We start from the raw sequence: 20212 nt of genomic DNA on the forward strand, positions 1-20212 counted from the left end.
TGAGGAAAATTAAATCTTGAAATATCAAACCCAGTGCACTGTCAATACCGAGTGTTAATTCCAGGGATTAGCGTATCAGAAGATAAACATTAAAAATCCTCTGCAGATCTCAAACACGCCAGGCGCTACATCTGAAGGTGTTGACAGTTTTCCTCACGTGAGCGTTTATTTCATACACGAAACTGAAGATTTGAGTTCAAGTTCACTTCTCTCTAAACATTTGTTTTTCTCACTGCCTGCTGGTCTGATCTTAATAAAACTCCATACATAGTTAGGAGGGTGACTCCCTTGATATGCATTATTCCTGCACACGTCTGTCTTAATTACCTGTAATATTTGGATGGTAAATGTTTTTTTGTGTCTTTATTGAGGCCATGGACAGTGGATAGAGAGTGGGGAACAACATACTGGAAAGGAGCTGCAGGTTGGATTTGAACCTGGGCCTCTGTACATGGGGCACGCACCTGTTCCCCTTACACTCACTTATTGAGACATGTGTAGCACACGCACACACAGGCTGAAATACACACAGATCCCGTAGACATGCACTAATGGGAGGATGTCAGTGAGGGCGGGCACTTGATGCCTCAGTTGGAGGTTTGGTGCCTTGCTCAAGGACACCTAGACAGTGCTCAGGGAGTGAAGTGGCCCCTCTCCAGCTACAAGACCAGTGACCAGACTTGAATCTTGAACCAGGCAATCCTCAGGTTCCCAAACCACGTCCCTGCAGACGGAGCTGCTGCTTATAAGAAACAGATCAGCACCGCTGCATCTTAAAACTGCTCCAACTCTCTCTCTCACCTTTATGCTGCCCCTCTTTTCTCTTCTCAGTGGTAAAAAAAACAGCATTCAAGGTCACTTTTCCTTTTCTGAGCTAAAGCAGGATGTTCACAGTGAATGAAAGGTTGAATGTAACGAGCAGCCTTCAGCCTCTAAAGCCTCAGAGAAGGACGAACAGGTTCTCTTTGAGTAGCTGTTTTCGTTTCCCATGTGAATTCTCCATCCCCAAATCCATGCAAATGACTGATTCATTTCTGTATGTCTCTGACTGAAGGAGATTAGTCACGTTGCTTAATGATATTACCCGCAGGACGGCACTTTGCTAAATAAAGATTTTTTTTTCTGCATGTCAACTCTGATGAGAAATACAATGCCTCCGATGACTAATCACTGACAGATAAAGCCAGATGCCAGCAGTCATATAATTTTCCTTCCACCCTCCACTTAAACATCAACTTATTTTAACTATTAAGTGCTCTGCTGGACTCAGCAGAGGTGCTTAGTGGCACTTTAATTAATACTTTCAGCCCTTTGATGGCACCTACAGAAAGCACAGAGTTTTCTTTTTCATTCTTAACCTCACCAACAGCGTGCTCGTCTTGTTTCTCTTCATTGATAAGATTTCCTTGGACTCTTGGGAGATCATTAAAAGTAGGATAAAGAGATTATTTTCCATTTTCTATCAGCCTTGCTGATTTAATCCTTTTTTTTGTGATATAGCTGTGTCTGCTCGCCTCCTGTAAGTCAGAGCGCCCACGCTTTTCCTTGAAGGCGCAGCACCTATATCTACACTGCATCAGGACAATGATATTTAAGATTCTCACCTAAATGTCACAGTCAATGAGTTTGACAAAGTTCACCGCTCACCTCAGCGAGAGACACTCGGAGACACTGTCGGTGGGTTCACATTATTTCTGCTCTGCAGACATTTAGAGAACACTTTTTGTCAGCCGGGGTCTCGTCCTCCAGCCGGGGAATGTGACAGAATAAAGGTGAAAATGCAGGGCTCAAGCTCTGCCGGATGAAATCTTTTCTGTGCCATCACTTTCACTTCCTTCCTTCCTTTCCTTCGCTGACAGAACGCCTGCAGTTTGTGCCAGACGAGAGTCCCCGGGCTTCCTGGGCAGAAGGGAGAGAAGGGGTCCCCTGGAGTGCAGGGAGTGGAAGGCATGGTGGGAGAAAAGGTACAAGTCACTTATCATCATGGCAGGCAATTAGAGGACTCATGTTTACCTGACTGGGATACTTTGCATTACCTGACGTGTGTTAAATTCCCTCTTGGGGAGTTTTTGAGTTTCCACTCTATAAACTGTGTTTTTATCTGAAACAGGGGGATCCAGGTGTAAGAGGTCCTACAGGTAATCCTGGGAAAGAAGGCCCGAAGGTAGGAAAGGAAATATCAGACGCACATGAACTCCCAGATAAATAAAAACTTTTATGTAACTGTTTGTTTTAATCTCGATTTAATATTCAGGTTCTCATCAACGCTCCAATAACTTCGCTCTGTTCTCTTGTTTATTTAATTATGTTTATAATCCACTTAATAAAGATGTGAAATGACAAATGCTTTTCCTGAATTGCCTTTCGGATTATCTCTGGAAGCCTCACCAGCTGTTGTGCTCTATTATTCAGCGAAGTCCAACTGAAGGTGCTCTGCTGCAGAAGTTGTTGCTATGGATACAGTGTTGTAGCACGAGGCAGTTTCACGTCTGGGGCTTTAAGAGAGGAAAAGACATTTTGAAGTTTACACTCATAGGCTTTTTAGTTTCAGGGCCTTTTCATGTTGTGGTGAAAAACATTCACTTTACTCTCTCTCTCTCTCTCTCTCTCTCTCTCTCTCTCTCTCTCCCTCTTCTTCTTGTTCTCTCTCTCTCTCTCTTCTTCTTGCCTTCTGCCGTCCTGCAGGGTGTGAAGGGAGAGCGAGGGTTCTCAGGCCCTACAGGAGATACAGGAGACGAGGTGAGTGAATAAAAGTTTAATCTGAAAGGAAATAATCCAGTAGTTTATCTAAGCGTGCAGAAGTTGTCGGGACTTTGAGAGGCAAAAAAAAAAAGTCAATATGTTGTAACGTCTGGCTCATTGTCTACTTCTGAAAGTCTGGTTTTCTGAAGAAGCTATCAAAGCTCTCCACAGTGCTGCGTGTGCACTGTACCCCGTCGTCTGCACTTTTTAAAGAAAGCTTTTCCTGCGTGTGTATCCTTTTTTTTTAAAAACAGGGCACTCTAAAGAGCAGCTAAAAAGCCTTTCACAGGTCAACTCTCAGCATTGAATCAACATGGCAGGAGATCGTCTTCAGCAGCAGAGCTCTAAAAGCACATTTTGATGGCTTTATAAAAAAAAAATTCTGTCGGATTTCGTCTGTTATAAAAATGAAATCAGGGAGAGAATCACATGCAGTGTTTCTGAAATACGATAAACAACATCTTTTCTAAACCAAATAACGACGTGTGCATGGTGTCTTTTCTCATTCAGAGTATGAGTAAAGCTGCTTTGCTTTTCTGTTTAAGTCTGCATCTGGATGAGCGTTACCTTGACCAGTTTTTAGTTGTGAAAGGAGAACAGTGCAGTAAGATGTTTTCATATTGTTTTAAAAAATAATAATCCATTTTGTCTTTTTAAGGGACCTGCAGGAGCCCCGGGACTTCCAGGAGCAACTGGTCGGACTGGGGCCCCGGTAATCAGCCTCTCTTTCTAATATTAAAATTTATTTTTAATGTCAACTAACGGGGCTTTTTCAGCCGACGACCTTAGCGTAGCGTGTGTGGGGCTTTTTATTGGGCTGAAAACAGATTCTGTCTTTCAGGGGATTATGGGTAGACCTGGACCGAAGGGACAACTGGGAGAAAAAGGAGAAAGAGTAAGGAGTTATAACCACTCAGCAACTTTTCTGTATAATGCTTCACTTTATCTACAGTATGCAGAGGAGAAATGTGCACACCCTGACTTAGCTTGGCCTCTGCTTTAGCAAGTTTGCATGCAGATATGTTTAGTTAAAAGCCTTTCATACGTATACTGTATGATCTCCCTACTAGCATAAATGAGCTATACTTTTAAATGAAGTTCATCTTAAATTCTTCAGATAGATTTGTACTTTTATAAAAGTTCAGATTGAAATACAACAAGTGGATCAGATGTTTTTAAGGTTTGCAAAAAGGCTCCATATCCTTGGATTGCATTAGCATTGCACTGATCGTCTTCACAGGCATATTTTAAGCCTTTCTGTGTTTGGCAGGGAAATGACGGACCTCCGGGCAGAACAGGGCTTCCAGGGCCTCCGGTAAGGTTATCCCCGCCTCAACAAAGGTCAGATGTTGATGTAAAAAGTCTCCGAAGTTTTTTAAGGGTTGAGGATTGTGATGCTCTACATGTACACTTAAACACACTTTACTTTTTCTTCTCTTAAAAAAACAAACTGTGAAGGTTTTGAACAATGTTTTTTTTTTGTGTTCATGCTTTTATCAGCACTATCCAGAGATGTTTGTGTTTTTGTTTTCTGTGATCCGGTTTGCACGGACCGTCAATGCACTTACAGTATTTATAGTCACGAGTCAAACACAACTGACAAACAAGTACGGATGTGATGAAATTGTGGCGAGCTGCTCGCTGGCGTTGAATCATGTCCCCTCTCCTTTTAAAAGGCCAGTGAGTAAGCACTTCCAAAGGCAAATCTATAATTCATCAGCCGTCCCCTTGAACCTGCCGTGCCCCCTCCAACCACACACACACACACACTCTCATAAACTGCAGTCTGGGAGGACAGGGGATGGCTCAGTGGCCTGAAAAGGGCACAGGCGTCCGCTTGCTTCTAAATGAGAACCTTGACTCCCTTTCCATCTACGATAGCTGCTCTATACCAACCTGTCATGGGAAAAAGCTTCTCTTGTTATTCTTCTCCCAAAGAAGACCAGATTACCTAGTTCTCACACGTGAATCTCTTTAGTCAGTGCGCTCTTTTGTAATTCTGAGATTTCTCTCGTTTTTTTAAATTACAGCTGGTGCAAGGATTATTAAATCTACTGTTCTCTGTTCCTCCCCTCTCTCTCTCTCTCTCTCTCTCTCTGTCTTTGTGTAATCACTAAATGAGCTATTGATCCCTCTCATGTAGCTTTCAAAGGCTTAGCAGTGTATAACTGCTGTGGCGGACCTACTGTACAGTTTTTTCTCTGAGACTCCTGCCGGTGCTTTAAACTCACAGAAGAGTGAGGAGAGTCTGATTTACTCTTCGTTGTCTTTTAGGGTGTTCCCTATGTGGAAGGCAATGGGATGAGCAGTCTCTACAAGCTGCAGGTAAAGACTTATAAACTGACTGATAAAGTCACTGTGATGAACTGAACACATTGTTCTCTGCTCTCAATCAAACTGTCAGAAAATAAATGTGTACTTATCGTTTTAACGCGTCTTAAAAAAAATGGTCTTTTTCAGAGCGGTGGAGCTATTTTGGGACCACCTGGAGCTCCTGGTGCTCCGGTAAGCAAAATCATTGTTATGCCTGAAGCGAATCCTTTACAGTGTGCTGAGGAGAAACACAAGCACACAGGCGCCTTGATACTGTCAGAGCCGCAGAACCTGGGAGAGCAGAATAACAAATAACCTGACCAGCCCTCCACTGTTATCTCCACTTCAGAGTTGCTATCACACTCGGTCACGTTCATCCAGAGCGGGTGGTCGGTGAAGGCTCGGAGGCTTCCCGACTCTCTTAACAGGTGTCTGTGACCCGCCTCAGGACACACAGCCTTATTGATATGCAAAATGAACTCTGAAGTTCTCCTGCAAATCGAAGTGACCCGATTTGCTTATCAGGCCGCCGTCCACTGCTCCTCCTTATCAGACAGTTTGTTATCCGGTCCTGGGAGACGCTCACTCACAGAGCTCGTCGGGATCCATCCAGCTCAGCTAACACTAAAGGTGGTGACATAGAATAGACACTTCAATATCCTCAGAGCACGGACAGCTCAATCTTGAGCCAGTTCTCCCAGTAGTGTATCCATCACAGCCTAACGGTCTCTGTGGAGCGATCAATGAAAGAGCCTCTTCTTCATCAGTGTTAAGAGGGAGAAGCGGCCCAATTTAATAATTAACACTTTCTGTTTAGAATGGAAAAATATGCTAAAACGCTTTGCTAAGTGTTTATAAAGCCACTGAACCCGGAGCCGTCTGAGGGCGCACTCACACGAGGCAAACTTATCCCGCACCGTGCTTGAGCATGATTAGGCCTACCGCCCCCCCTGCCCCTTTCCCCCGCTGGCCTCGAAAACATCGTCGCAATACAACTCAACTCAAGGGTGCTCAGTTTACAAGATAGCCGGAATCGAATTAAAAGAGAAGAAGAGCACAAACAACGTGACAGATATTTTACTGACTGTGTGTCATGTTTGTCAGATAAACTCTGTGGTATTTCTGCACAGTGAAGGCTGTCCACGTTGTGACACAGCTCTTCCAAGCGTGCAGGGCCAAGGGAGTGTAGCTCTGAACATGCTGGTGGATTTACACACGCCCAGATCTTTGGTAGAATTTATGGGGAGAAGTCAATAAAAATGCGAACGTCTTTGCTCAGACAGTCTTCCTGCTTAATTCCACCTGATTCTCCGTCACAGCAGCGGAGCTGGTTTTGACTTTATTTAATTTGTCTGCTTCCACTGCGTCTCAGCTCCGACAGTCCGCTGCCCGCTGCAGCAGATCTGCAAGGCTTCTATTTCTGCTTTGTGTCTCACGGCACAGAAATAAGGGAGGGCAGAAGCTCAGTCCTTTTTTTAGGGACTTGTGTTGGGAAGCTGAGGGTTTGCCGGTTCAATTCCCAAAACGGACCAAAAAATTGAAGTTGGTCTGGTAGCTGGAGAGTTGCCGGACCACCTCTCAAGCGCTGCTGAGGTGCCTTTGAGTAAGGCAGCGGATCCACAGAAGCTCAGGGGCGTCTCTCCATTAATGCATGTCCACAGGTCGTGTGTGTGTGTGTGTGTGTGGGTGTGTGTGCGTGTGTGTGCGTGTGTGTGTGTGTGAGAAACGGGTTTCGAGAATAACTGAGTCTAAAACCTGAATTTCCCCTTGGGGATTAATTAAGTACTGTATGTAAAGAGTCATGATGAAATCCATGGGAGTTATGTATTTATATTTAATGTGTGTATTTATGTCTTTGATTCGAGGGATGTATCGCTGGAATGAACCACAGTGGTTAACTAAATGAGCACTTGGGGAACATTAAAGATTTTTAATCCAATTTAATTTTCCAGAGACTTTTAGTAAATGTGGTTTAACCCGACTTGATTTAATTATTACAAAAACAGCATCCAGCCATGATTTAAGGACAGAAATAGCAGGAAAAGAGAAGCACTAAGGAATGTGCTGTCAGTGTAATGCAGCAGCTGCTTGTCATATCAGGCTGCTATTATGACTTGTACGCTAGCTGTTGTCACATTCATGGGAGTAATTTGTCCTTTTTCCCCGTGTCTCTTAAAGGGTCCCAAAGGAGACGACGGACTTTCAGTGAGTAGAAGTGTTTTATTCTGGAGTGTGCTGTTAGAAAATATTTGTCTGCTTCTGAGTGCAGCCCCCCCCCCCCAAAAAAAAAAAGTCGGAGAAGAAAATAGAAAAGCAAAGCTGCCAGTTGCTTTCTATCATCTTCTCTGTGCTTTCTGTACAACAGAAGTCAATACCGCCTCGAGCTGGAGCACTTAACCACTCTCAGTAGAACCCCAACACACGGCATAGAAAAAATGATCACGTCTCCTGCAAATGTGAAACTGTTGTACCATATTGTCTTGCCGGTGGGAACCTATGAACTCACGTTGCACCTCGAGACGCCTCCCCGCCTCCCCCCTCTCTCTCCCCCCCCTGCCCTGACGCCTGAAAACAATCCTGGCAGACATGGAAACAGTCCCGAGACGTCAGCCATCAACGGGAATTCTTTATTCTCATGGGGCCAATTGCATTTTTTATTGTTTTGTGGCACAGAGATTTTTCACCAGGATGTTAATTTGACATTTTAATAAATTGTGTGAGCGGCTACAGTGCTGGGGTGGAATTGCCCCAATCCGTCTCACAGCTGATCCTCCCGGCTGGCCCCTCTCCCCCCCTTACCCTCACTCGCTTATTCATGACAATCTACATGTGTGACAATTACCTGCACAATCCGTCTATGTCAGGACCGGTTGCCCCTCTGTTCTGTGTAATGGCATTTCTCCATGGCAGCTTGAGCAAGATGAGGTAGATAGAGGCCATCGCTTGCTCCTGCTCTGGGAATGGAGCTCTATTTTTAGTGCAGAAAGCGACTCTGATCGCTAAATGGGGGTTTTTTTGTCCCCCGAACATCTTTAGCGTACAAAGTGTGACAGCACATGTCATAGATCATATAATGTTAATACACTCAGACTGAAATATTGTCCTCTTAGGATTATCTCCGTATTGACACATGGAGGGTTTTTTAAAAATCTGAGTGTGATTATGGAGAGGAGAGGGCGAAAAGTGTGAAATCTTGACTCCTGCAGAATTGAATTTACTCGCCTTCACATACGCTTTGATCTATATTTACTGTTTACCTTATTGTGATACCTTTTACCGTCTGCTCACCCTCCTGTTTTTTTTATTAAAAAAAGATGCAATTAACAACTTCTTGTCTCAATGTTTTTCTCTCACAGGGTGACCCAGGGGCCATGGGATTACCGGGGCTTGAAGGTCTACCTGGTGCCAAGGTAAGCAAGCGTAACGGCTCGGAGAAGTGTCTCAACTACTTTGACCTAATTGGGTTATATAGGGTGGGGGAGGGGTTTCTTTTTTGCTTTATACTCTTTACAGATCCCTTGGATGGGAGTGAATGTATTTAAGAAAATACAAGTCTACAACCAACAGTGCAGCTTGATTTAAAGTTTTACAACAATAAAACAATTAGAACAGATAACAAACCCATAACAACTCCTTCAATGCAAATATTGATGAGAAATTGATATGTTTAAAATGGAATATCAAGCTAAGACACCTGAACGTCTAAAAGTGAACACAGGAGGCGTTTGTGTTGAAGTGAGATGTAAAATGTGTTTATTTATGTTGGATAGAGTTGTGTTCTTGTATTTTCCCATTAAGAGAAAACTGACACTTTAAATGAAGGTCACAATATTCACCAATAACTACGTTCGTATTAGCATGCTGATCAGTAGCACACTGGCTGCTCATTAGTCATTATGAAGTGCTTCTTCTATAAGACCACAGTCTATAGCTAACAGGTCATTAATTTAGAGTTCATCCTCAGTACATAATGATGTGTTATGTAAGTAACAGCAACTATGATCTTAATATGCTAATGCTAACTTCTACTTTATAAGAGTCCAGACTAAAAAAGCATTTTGAGATCGTAATTCATGTTCAGCAGTTTCCTAACTTTATTTTCAATAATCACTAATAAGGAGGTCAAACTCTTACTTATTGCTTATTAGATATAGAAATGAGTCTTGTGGAATAAGGTGCTACATCTACGAAATGAAACGATAAAGTTCTCTTCCTCTGTGATCAGACATGAAGGAAACATGCTGTGTTTGAATGAATAATACAATTTAAGAGAATTTAATAACGCGTCTTTCTTCAATGGAGAAATTTCATTTCAGAGTTCTTTAACGAGCGACACAAAGAAAGTGTGTGTGTGTGTGTGTGTACCACTAACACTTCTTCTTCATAAACTGCTGCTTTAAAAAAAAAAAAAATCTGCCAGCAACTTCTTTCACAACTTTCTGTATTTAAATCAGTTTGTAGAAGTTGCGTTTGATTGACAGTTTTTGACAGTGTATGTTGTGTGTGTGTGTGTGTGTGTGTGTGTGTGTGTCTGTATGTGCGTGTCTGTATGTGCGTGTTTAAGTGTGTGTGTTAAGGGGTGAAACACTTCATTTTCTCAGACATCCAGGGTAATTTCTCCTTTAGGGAAATACTGTCAAAGATGTAACACATGCAAAGTGTTTGCTGGTGAAATGTGAAGAAGCCTGAACGTCATGAGGAAGTTGTTTATCTTAATTCCATATTTGTGATTTTTCTGAGGAGGTACTTTCTTGGTGTAGAGTTTTTATTTAAACCGCGTTTGTCCAAGCAGTGAGAAGCCCAGGAGCATTCATTGACTCCAGCTTCAATCATCTGTATCTGTGTTTGTGCTTTACATGACAGTGATGTATGTGTGTGTTACTTTATGATACGTGGACGTCATCTCTCTGACACATCTGCAATGTTTCCTTCAGGGTGATATTGGTTTGCCCGGTCCATCTGGGATACCAGGTCCTCCAGTAAGTGATATTTCTTTCTATTAATTGAGTCTCCTGCCTGATCAATCACCTGTCTTGTTTCGGTCTGCTGCTGGCAACAAGTCGATGATGTTTCATAAAGTGCACCGGCTAGCAGCTATACAAACACAAGTCCCACAACGCAGCGCTGCTTCCTTTATGAACCTGTGCCGTGCGCTGTTGATTCTCTGAGCAGCTATAGTTGGCTGGTTGCTCTGTTATAAATGGGGAGGCTGCAGAAGGTGCAGTAGATATGACTCCATTGAGGACCTGTCAAACACGCTCTGTTCTCTCCCTGTGTCTGTGATTGACAGGGGAAGCCCGGCGCTCGTGGAGAGTCAGGGATCCCAGGAGAGCCGGTGAGCAGCAGCCTCTAACTCTCTTTGAGCTGTCAATCCACGTGTCATTCCTTTGTCACTGCCGACTGACACATCGGCTGTCTCTGTGCTCTGACAGGGGGAGAGGGGGCCGCTCGGAGAGACAGGATTCCCTGGGCCTGAGGGACCCCAAGGTGTTGCTGTAAGGATGCTACATGAATTCTGCTGCTCACCCATATATAATCACTCCGAGTTGTTGTTGAAGCACGTTTCAGTGATGTCCAAACTGGAAACGAATATCACACTGCTCCTATGAATAAGCTCATTTATGGGCAGCTGTTACACCGTAAGATGGATAAATAAAGGAGCATGATTCAAGGACAATATGACCAAAGTATGTGAGTGCGGCCACTTGTCCTGGTGGTGATTACATTCCTCCATGTAATTATCATCAGAGATGGTTTCTGTAATTTTCTCTGTAAGCGCACAATGGAACAGTGTTCGCACAGCAATCAGGATCATTATCCCGTGGTTGAGATATCTCATTAACTGCAGAGATTACTAGGAGTGCAACAGTGCTGATCCAATCGAAGGTGGGAGCTGATACAAAATGTCTTTGTTTGTCTTGCACTCCTTGAGCAGGGCAGACCGGGAAAAGATGGAACTCCAGGATACAAGGTGAGTGGTGTGAACATGCCACAAATCCCCTTACAGAAAAGTGCTTTACATCAGCCAAGCTACAAAAAGGATGGCACAGCAGATTTTTATCCCCCCGCCCCCCTTAAGCTACAGCGTCCTGAGTGCATTAAGCCTATTTACATTTTTGAGATTGTAAAGATAAGAACTAAATGAAATCCTGCAGATTTAAGGCTTTGTTGACTTTTAGTCTTTTTCCTCTAATTACACAGCTAACACCCTCAGGGTGATGATCAAAATGTTGGTAATAGAGGGCAGTAGACATTTACATTAAATATGCATTTTCCTGCCTGATGAACTTGTCTCAAAATGGAAACAAATACTGCACCAACATTTGCTCTTAGATGTGTTCACTACACACACATTTGGCTCCCAGCATGCAGAACAGATCTGCTATGAATAGAAATGCCCAACACATTTTACAGTCCCATAACAAATTGGTTTGACTAGCAGTATTACTGTTTTGCTCTCTGATTTACAAGATTTTTGTCACCTAACGCCTTTATGACAGCCCCTACAGTTTATTCTTGTATTAATATTATTAGTTAATATGCCTCTTCTACAGTTTTATTTCTCTTACAGCCTGACTTTACGGTAGTGCAACAGTGCCATCTAGCAGGCTGCTCGGCTCTCCTGCTCAGACTCCTTGCACTCTGCTTTGAGGTTTAATGTAATGCTCAGGGAAGCACATTTCAGTGGCCAAGATGATAGATTTAAGCCTCCCATCAGGCATTGGGGAATACAGAGTGCCGCAGATTAAAGCAGGCAGGGGAGAACAGCATCACAAAGAGATGCGGTTTTAAAACCACATCATGCCAGATTGTCTTTTGCATGGCTCCTGTAATCCAGCAGGAAATTGATACAAAGATGCTCCCACGGGAGTTGCTGCGTGCACAGTAAAAGGAAGCAATGAGGAGTGACGGGGAGGGATTGGAAGGCACAAAATGTTGTGACATGAAGCCGGAGACAGGTTGTGTTTTTTTTTTTTTCTCTCTCTCTCCCGGCTCCTCCATGTAGTTGAGACAGCTGGTGGGAAAGCAGGAGTTTTCTCAGACGAGGCAGGAGTGATGCAGAAAAGCTGTGACATTGCGGAAGGTGAAACACTATTCAGGGACATATTATGCAACCAATACACCTGAGCTGAGAATCAATCAATGCACAAGTCATCTGAAAAAGTAGACGTTTCTCAAAGTCATGAAATTGAGGAAAAACTTGCTTTAATTTTTTTTTTCTCTCTTCGGACAAAAAAAGAAACTTCTGCAAATATTAGATCACGTTTGAGAAATGCACCAATATGTTGGGTTTAAACAACCGAAGTTTCAGCTCCAGGTTTTTTTTTTTAATCTACTCACGTCAGATGTTAAACTTGTTCTTCATCTGTGACGAGAGAGAATTCAAATGTGTTTTTCTGCTTTTCTTTGGAAGGGAGCTGCAGGTAGAACCGGCGACAGAGGATCCAAAGGAGAACGTGTAAGCGCAGTCGTTCCTGTTTTTTATGACTCCGACTGTAATGCACAAAGAAAATGGTTTTGATGAATAGTAATGAAAGTCTTCACTTCAGCACAAATATGACTAATCCCCACAAGCACATAAGCACCAGATAAAGGCATAAACTCTATGCAGGTTCCTATTGTGTTCCCCAGGCAGTATTAAAGAGCTCTGTCACACTTCTCCCGTAATCTGTTGCAAATGGAGGATGCAGAATTCGGCTTTTAGCTTAATAGTTACTAACAGAACATCGAGACAGGTGACTGACTGGACACATTAGCAGAAATAGTTCAGGGTGCTCAGCCCCATGTTAAGTAATGGTTAGGTAGGAAACGCGCCTGAAAAATGGAGAAATGACTGATGTTCTTGAACTGCAGGGTGATCCAGGCATTCCTGGAGAAAGAGGCGTTCAAGGAGAGAGGGGTCGCCCAGGAGATACTGGCTTTATTGGACCGATGGGACCAGAAGGCCACAAAGGTGAGCCTGGCCCTCCAGGCCAGCTGGACAGCACAGGCCTCCTGGTAAGTTTTTTTTTTTTTTTCATATTCAGATGCCTCTGAGGCATAGAAAAAAAAAGCTTAATCATCCTCCTTTTTCCTTCCCGAGCTTGTGTAACTTGTGGAAAATGGTGCAGCTACAGATTTCTGCATGAAACATCGAACAAGGCTGTGCAAGGGAGGTTGTTTTTTTTTTTTTCTCTACGCAGCGCTTCCCACTCCTCATCCAGGCGCATCAGAAGGTCAGAGAATAAGAGAGAGATGGAGACAGAGAGGAAAGACAGAGATACGTGGGCGTGCCTGGAGCTCTGCAGAGCAGTGAAAACACCTCCATGTGTCACCAACTTTTTTACACATACAGTACGCAGTCACTGCGGTTATATAACATCCACAGCAGAGATAACAACCTTGTGCTGAATGCAAAGATACTCTGCTTTGCCATTGTGACTGTTGCAGCCCTGCAGAGCTGTAACAGTGTTTATGAGAGCTCCCTTTAAGGGTACAGTCATTTCTTAAGCATGTTATTCTGCCAGCTACATTCTCCAAGTGGCAGAGTGTAAGTGTAATAATAACGCTTACATGTAAAGGCATTCAGAGTTTGTATGACAGGATATAATAGAGAGTTCATGTCAACAGAATCACACAGGAGTCTCTTTATAGAGTCTAAACATTTTATAAATGTTCCCTGGATTCATCCATTAGATTTCTAGCCGGGTTCAATGCCCACGTTATGTTATCATGTAAGGTGTGATTTCACTGGCTGCAGAGCTCGGCCCCCCTGCCTTTGTTTTTCAGGACAGACTGTTGCAGGGATCTTTGAGTCTAAATACACTTCTTGCGCCCATGCTGAGACACCTGCAGATCTTTTCAGCTCCCACCTCTCTTTGAATGAAAGATGTCTTCTTAATTACCTTTTTTTTTGTTGCCTTTTTATCATCGTGTCAGTGAAGTGTTTTTCTGGTTTGCATACACAGGGTGATCCCGGCTTCATGGAGGAACTCAAGCTGTTTATCAGAACTGAAGTTTTGAGGGTCTTCGAAGGTACAAATTGCTCAACACATCATCTTGTATCCGTTTTTCTTCTGTGTGCTAAATGTGAAGTTTAATTAGTCCTGTCTTGCAGAGAGACTATCCAGCACTGCCATGCCACAGAAGAAGAACCACGCAGGCATCTTAGCTTCGCCAATCCAAGGCCCTCCAGGACCTCCAGGTCAGAACGGATTACCTGGCCCTCCAGGAGAGCCTGGACATCCGGGTCCTCAAGGTAGGAACTCTCGCCAGTGCACTGAACAGCTGGATGTTTACAACAACTCAGACAAATAATCCTTTCAGCTAGATTAGAAATAACTCTCTTAACCTTTGATTTGGTGGAATGTAATCAGCCACTTGTAAACTGATCTAATTCTACCTTACGTCTCCATTTACAACTTTACTACTTTATCACACATACAGTACGTTTACATGATGTGAAAAAGTTGGTTCACAGTGTTATGGCGCACTCACACTAGGATATCTGTACTGTGCCCAAGCTTGTTTGACCCTCAAAGTCCAGTTCATTCGACTGGTGTTCCTGCTCGGCACCTTTCACATGAAAAGGATGAAAGAGGGGGGCTTCAGCATGATCACATTCACAGGTAGATAACAAAAGTATAATCAGTCCATGCATCCATTATGGTTGTTCTGGCTGTATCTGAAAAATAAGCACACAGTCATTAAAGTTGCAGTCATTTTATCTGCACTGCTCTCTGACTCGACCCTGCGGCCCTTTTAATTTAATTTTTTTTATTTTGCATCTCATCTAAGCACGCTTCATGACCACCTAAAGTCATGCATGTGTTGTATTATGATGTTTTATACAAGAGGTAACCGTGCTCACGCCCACGTAGGGGGAATGGGGAGTAGGGGGGCCAATCATGCTTCTGCACAGCAGGGGCGACCGGGGCCTAGTGTGAGTGCAGCCTCGGACTGCGTAAGTGGACTTTTAATATACATGTAGTCCCACTGAAATTGTTGTAATGTTTCTGGAGGTGGGACAAACACACCTAGGTGATTGATTTACTCTTCCATATGTACACACCTAATTATATTTGTACTCTGAGAAAGGACGGTAGGCTTACTAAATGGCCTACTTGATGTATACATGTAAGTCCACCTTACTGTGCATGTAAACGTACTTATGTTTTAGAGAAGCAGCTTTTGCTACTTCATACAAAAATCTGCAAGTTTCTGTGAATGGTGCTGAGTAAACAGCCTTCATTAAGGCTGCTGCATGCAGAGTCAAACTGAAACATTGCAGACTGGCTGAGCTGCAGGGGAAAGAGGGGGGGCTTAAATGCAGGTTGACATGTGCACTTTGTAGGGATTCATGGGTATTTTTCTCTTGCTTACACCCATATATCAATGCAGACTGAGGGGCAGGAAGCAGAGGAAAGGCCAGGAGTGTGGTGCACAGCGGCTCTCTGGGAAATATGAAGACAAACGAAGAATTGGCTGTGAATAAGAGAAAGTAATATCAATGTGGACAGGAAAGAGCCCCAGTATTGATACCTCACTCCAGGACAGAAAGCCTCTTTAAGTATAGAAAGGAGCGTAGTCAGGAAGAGAGAGTGGACATTCTTTATCAAAGTGGAACGGGCTGCTCATACAACACTAATGGTTTGCTGGTCAGGCTTTTTACCTCGAACTTGCTTAGATTTGTATCATGTCTGCAGCAGAACGACAGTATCTCAACTTCAGGAGAGGAAGAGTTTGTTACAAGTCGGTGCACATCTAAGCACCTCTGCATTGGCTTTTCTCTATGAGCTTTGTATCTACCTCACATTATTCAAGACCATTTAACTCAATGCTGTTTTTGTAAAGTGCTGCTTTCTTTCACAGTTTATTCAGTCAAGAAGGCATCTAGAAGCCTATATATATTTGTGTTGTGTTAATGCTTTCTGCATTGCACATGTCTTAGATTTTATTTTGCCTGTTTTATTTTTTAATGCGTGAAAAAGAGTGTTTTATAGGTGATTTTTAATGCAGCTTTGCAATAAATATTTATTGAAAACATAAAAAAAAAAAAAAAGAAAAGTTATTTTCCCTTGATGAATCCAAAAACCTCGGCCACTTCTTAATTTTTATTTTCTTTGTTGACTTGCGCCTCCACTCAGCTGGGGAGAGAGTTTTTGGGGGTAATATTTCCTCATTATTTCTCGTCATCCTCTGCTGGAGACTGTGCTCCTCTGGAATATACAATTTGACTTCTTCTCCAACATGCCAAGATGAATAGTTTATGGAGAAAAATAACCCCTCGTTTTGTTTTGTTTTTTTGGTCCCTGATGGTTTGATTTCACATGGGTGAAAAGTCTCAAATGTGCCTCAAACACCCTCAAGGACACCTGCTGGAGAGCTTTGTGTTTTTTTTCCTCCTTTGTATTTGTTAAGTGCTCATTTTTTGACTGTTCAGATCCTAATGAAAATACTCACTGATGTAAGTCATTGTTTAAGTGCATATTAACTGAAATCTACATGTTGTTGTTTTAGCATTCATTTTTAATTTCTGTGCATTGATTACAGACCCATTTCCAAAATAATTGAGAACGCTGCATAAAATGTAAAAAAACAAACAAAAAAAACAGAATGTGATGATCGGCTTGTTGCTGAAACCTCATTGTTAGCGAACACAGTTCATCGCTGTATTCACAAATCCTGGCAGAGACTCCGCCATGCAAAAAGGAAACCATGTAAAACCAGATCCAGAAATGCCGCCGCCTTCTTTGAACCCGAGTTCATTGAACGTGGACTGAGGCCAAATGGAAATTTGTCCTGAGGTCTGATGAGTCATAATCGGACTATTCTATTTGGAAATCCTGAACGCCTCGTTCTCTGGGCTAAAGAGGCGAGCTGTTATCAGTGCTCAGTTCAGAAGCCAGCATCTGTGACGATGTGGGGGTGTCTTAGTGCTCATGGCATGGACAGCCTGCGTGTTTGTAAAGGCTCCATTAATGCTGAACCATATGTGCAAGTTTTGAGCAACATATGCTGCCAAATACACAACTTCTTTTTTTAGGGGTGGCCTTGCTTAAGCTGAGCATTTTACAGCAGGATGTCTCTGCAGCAAAAGAGTCCAAATGATAAACTGGGCTTCCTGCAGACACGTTCAGAATGTTTGGATCAATATGAAGTTCGAAGACAGACTGTGACTCCACTTTCTGAATTTAAGCTGTTCCTAAAAAGAGAGTTATTAAAAGTTGATGCAATAAAATGGGAAACATTGACTCCTCCCAACTTTGTTTTTTAAATGTTCCAGGCATTTCATTTAAATTTGGCATATCATTTTTCAGACATTGATTGAAGAGGCTTTCAACTTCTACAGATGACAGGTTTTTTTCCCGTTCCTTTTTCAGATAATTAATTTCTATCAGGACCTAAAGACAAGTTCAACCAAAATCTTAAAACGTGTATCTTGAGATAATTACCAACCCTGCCTTTAAATATGAGATTTTATTGTAATTTTTCAATCATCTCATTCTGTTTTCTTTTCTTTCTTTTTTTTAAATCACAATGTCCCAACTTTTTTAGGAAATGGATCTGTAATCCTGAAAAAAAAAACATGTCTTTTATTTGATGCGGCTGCTTTGTGCTGTACACTGTTGAAATATCAGTAAATATGTCACAGCGTTTGTTCTCGATGGAGCAGCTGGTCTAAGGAAGCTGTTTGTTTTCTTTTGTGAGCCACAGAATGAACAATTAGATCTTGCTGTTAGTTCTGTTTACACCTCCTGTAAGTCAGGTGTGGGGCTGCAGTCCGATCAATCAGGAGCTGGAAAAAACTCTCTCAGGCAGTTTCATTTTTTTTCATTCACAGATTTGTCCATTAGTGCCCAAAGAAACTGTCTTTTCAACCAACTACAGACGCAGTGCAACCTTTTTTTTTTTTTTTTTTTTTCCGATTTATAAGCGTGCACAGATCCAGCGTGCCACCCAAGCTCATCTCCCTGTGTGCTGTTCAGTATCTTTCTTTGCTTAAGGTACAGTGCTCTTTTCTCCATGGACTGCCTCCTCCCTGAATGAAAGCCCCAGGCTCTGTGAGTGCTGAAAGAAGTCTCATTATTGCGACAATGTGTGGACGGCCCCTCGCTCTTTGAGACTCACTTTTGGAGGATTCATAAGTCCTCCTTTTTTCTCTCTCTCTCTCTCTGAGACTTTCACTGACATGTAAGCGTTGAAGCGTTTCCCCTTTGGGCCAGGCGGTGTGATGCTTGATACTCCTGTCAATGTTTCTGATGCACTCCATGCAACTGCTGGTCCTGAGACTCCATTATTTTAAGTGCCTCATGGGGGGAATATACTCTCAGAGCCTCAGATTCTTATTTGGTATGCAGCTGGGTTTTTTACTGTAAAGATTGTGGGCTGTGCATGGAGTGAGACAGCCTTTGAATTACATGTTTGTGTGCATATTGTCATGTAGCCTGACTGGAAGAGCAGTGCAAAATGCTTTGATTATGTTCCACTCATCAGACAAAGCATGCCCTTGAGTTCACCCCTGCCTGTCGTTTTAATGTAATGTAATATAATGTATGATCGACATCATTCAATGAGTGGGCTTCACACAACACGAGATCATGTAGATGTAGTCAAACAGGTCAAGCTGGAGGTCTTCTGCTGTGATTGTCCCTCTGCATCTGTTGCATCTTTGTGTTTTCGATGAATGAGCACACCTTTGATGAGACCTGTGGTTCCACTCTCTGTCTGCCATTAGTGACCCACATCATGTCAGACCGCGAATAAAAAAAAAAATCCTCTTTGCTCTGTTTTGAAATCTTCTCAGATGTGTGTGCTTGTGGCCCCATTGTTGAGAGAGAGAGAGAGAGAGCTGCACAAGCCCACATCTCCGCCTCCCTCTTGGAACACTAACACACAGATGGCTTGTTTGATGAGTTTCCATTATGACAGGATGTCAGCATGTACTTTTATTATTCAAAAGGTTTGGGGTTGTAACTTGGATCCACAGTCTTTTTTTTTTTCAGACTCATCTGCAAAAGCTGCATCTCACAATAAGTGCCCCTCTTGATGCCTGACATTGCAGTGGTTTCATGATCTGTATATTCATCAAGAAGCTAATCTGTTTGAACACCTGGGCAGATGTTACATTTGCAAAAGAGCACTTGTACTAATCCTACTAACTTTTTTACCACAACATGACAACACATACTGTAGCTCTGCTTGATGTTTGCAGGAAGTGTACTAAACCACATTATTACAATGTCTGTCCTCAGGATACAGAGGTCAGAAAGGAGAAAGAGGGCAGCTTGGTCTGGGATTACCAGGAGATCCAGGACCCATGGGGCCATCAGGTAAGACATGCACAATGCACCAAGAGGCTTCATAGTTTGAAAATGTGTCTTAATGTCATTGTTTAGATGTACGCTGTCAAATAGAGGCTTGACATTTGATTTAAGATTTGATAGTATACGACACCTGTAGAGCAGCTTTGCATGATTTGCGGCTAATGTATCTTAAACTAGTTCCAGTAAAAACCCATGGTTCATGGTTCATTTCAGCTGAAGTCTTTAAGTTCCCTCCTCCCCATCATGCCAATTTCCTCCTGAGTGGCCAGCTCTCTGGAAGCCTTCTGGAGAGCAGGACGCTGCAGGGCTGCCAGGAGAGGAGGCCTGCTCTCCTGTGTGGGGAGAACAGTCAATGTAAAGGGCGAGGTCGGCCTCTATCTCTTGAAAAATTCTCTCTCTGGGAAATTCTTGGTTTCATTTCGGGGAACAAGCAGCTGCAGACTCCTCCTCGGATCACGCCAACAAACGTTTGACCTCTTGAGCTGAAACTTGAGCTGAATCATCCAGCATTTTAACACTGCTGTATGTGAGTTTTCAAAAAGCGGAAAAAGGTCAACTTTAAGGACGTCGAGGGCAAGAAGAGACAAGACGAGGAGAATTTGGCGTTCACACACGAACTCGTGAATTTTTCATGAGTGCAGTGCATGTGCGAGTAGTCCAAAAATACATTGAAGTAATATCTCATTACTAATAAAATACACTGCGAGATCAAGGTAAAAGGGTGGAGAATCACATAACTGCATCGTTCGCTTACACTATCAGGAAGAAAAGCCCCCCCGGGCGAGCTACGGCGCCATCGTTGTTGGTTCTTAAGAGGACTTTGAACACAGGAGAGAATTCTGGGAACGTCT

General features: G+C 42.9%; 1 protein-coding gene across 6 annotated transcripts in view; it reads left to right on the plus strand.

Moving 5' to 3' along the window:
* LOC306835494 (uncharacterized protein) overlaps positions 1 to 20212 on the plus strand; it is a 112893-nt gene that overhangs the window by 87158 nt on the left and 5523 nt on the right. For 5 of the 6 annotated variants that reach the window (XM_079362072.1, XM_079362071.1, XM_079362073.1 and 2 more), the window contains 19 exons: positions 1860 to 1964; positions 2111 to 2164; positions 2686 to 2739; positions 3401 to 3454; positions 3584 to 3637; positions 4013 to 4057; positions 5017 to 5067; positions 5203 to 5247; positions 7234 to 7260; positions 8412 to 8465; positions 9990 to 10034; positions 10346 to 10390; positions 10488 to 10550; positions 10991 to 11026; positions 12470 to 12514; positions 12910 to 13053; positions 14004 to 14070; positions 14153 to 14293; positions 19290 to 19367. In XM_079362072.1, coding sequence (XP_079218198.1) covers positions 1860 to 1964; positions 2111 to 2164; positions 2686 to 2739; positions 3401 to 3454; positions 3584 to 3637; positions 4013 to 4057; positions 5017 to 5067; positions 5203 to 5247; positions 7234 to 7260; positions 8412 to 8465; positions 9990 to 10034; positions 10346 to 10390; positions 10488 to 10550; positions 10991 to 11026; positions 12470 to 12514; positions 12910 to 13053; positions 14004 to 14070; positions 14153 to 14293; positions 19290 to 19367 — 1207 coding nt within the window. Of the gene's footprint in view, positions 1 to 1859; positions 1965 to 2110; positions 2165 to 2685; positions 2740 to 3400; positions 3455 to 3583; positions 3638 to 4012; positions 4058 to 5016; positions 5068 to 5202; positions 5248 to 7233; positions 7261 to 8411; positions 8466 to 9989; positions 10035 to 10345; positions 10391 to 10487; positions 10551 to 10990; positions 11027 to 12469; positions 12515 to 12909; positions 13054 to 14003; positions 14071 to 14152; positions 14294 to 15435; positions 16532 to 19289; positions 19368 to 20212 lie in introns of those variants that run through there. The other variant, XM_079362076.1, reaches the window with a different exon arrangement.

The sequence above is a fragment of the Symphodus melops genome (genome assembly GCF_947650265.1).
Source record: "Symphodus melops genome assembly, chromosome: 15".
In the NCBI taxonomy this organism is placed as follows: domain Eukaryota; kingdom Metazoa; phylum Chordata; class Actinopteri; order Labriformes; family Labridae; genus Symphodus; species Symphodus melops.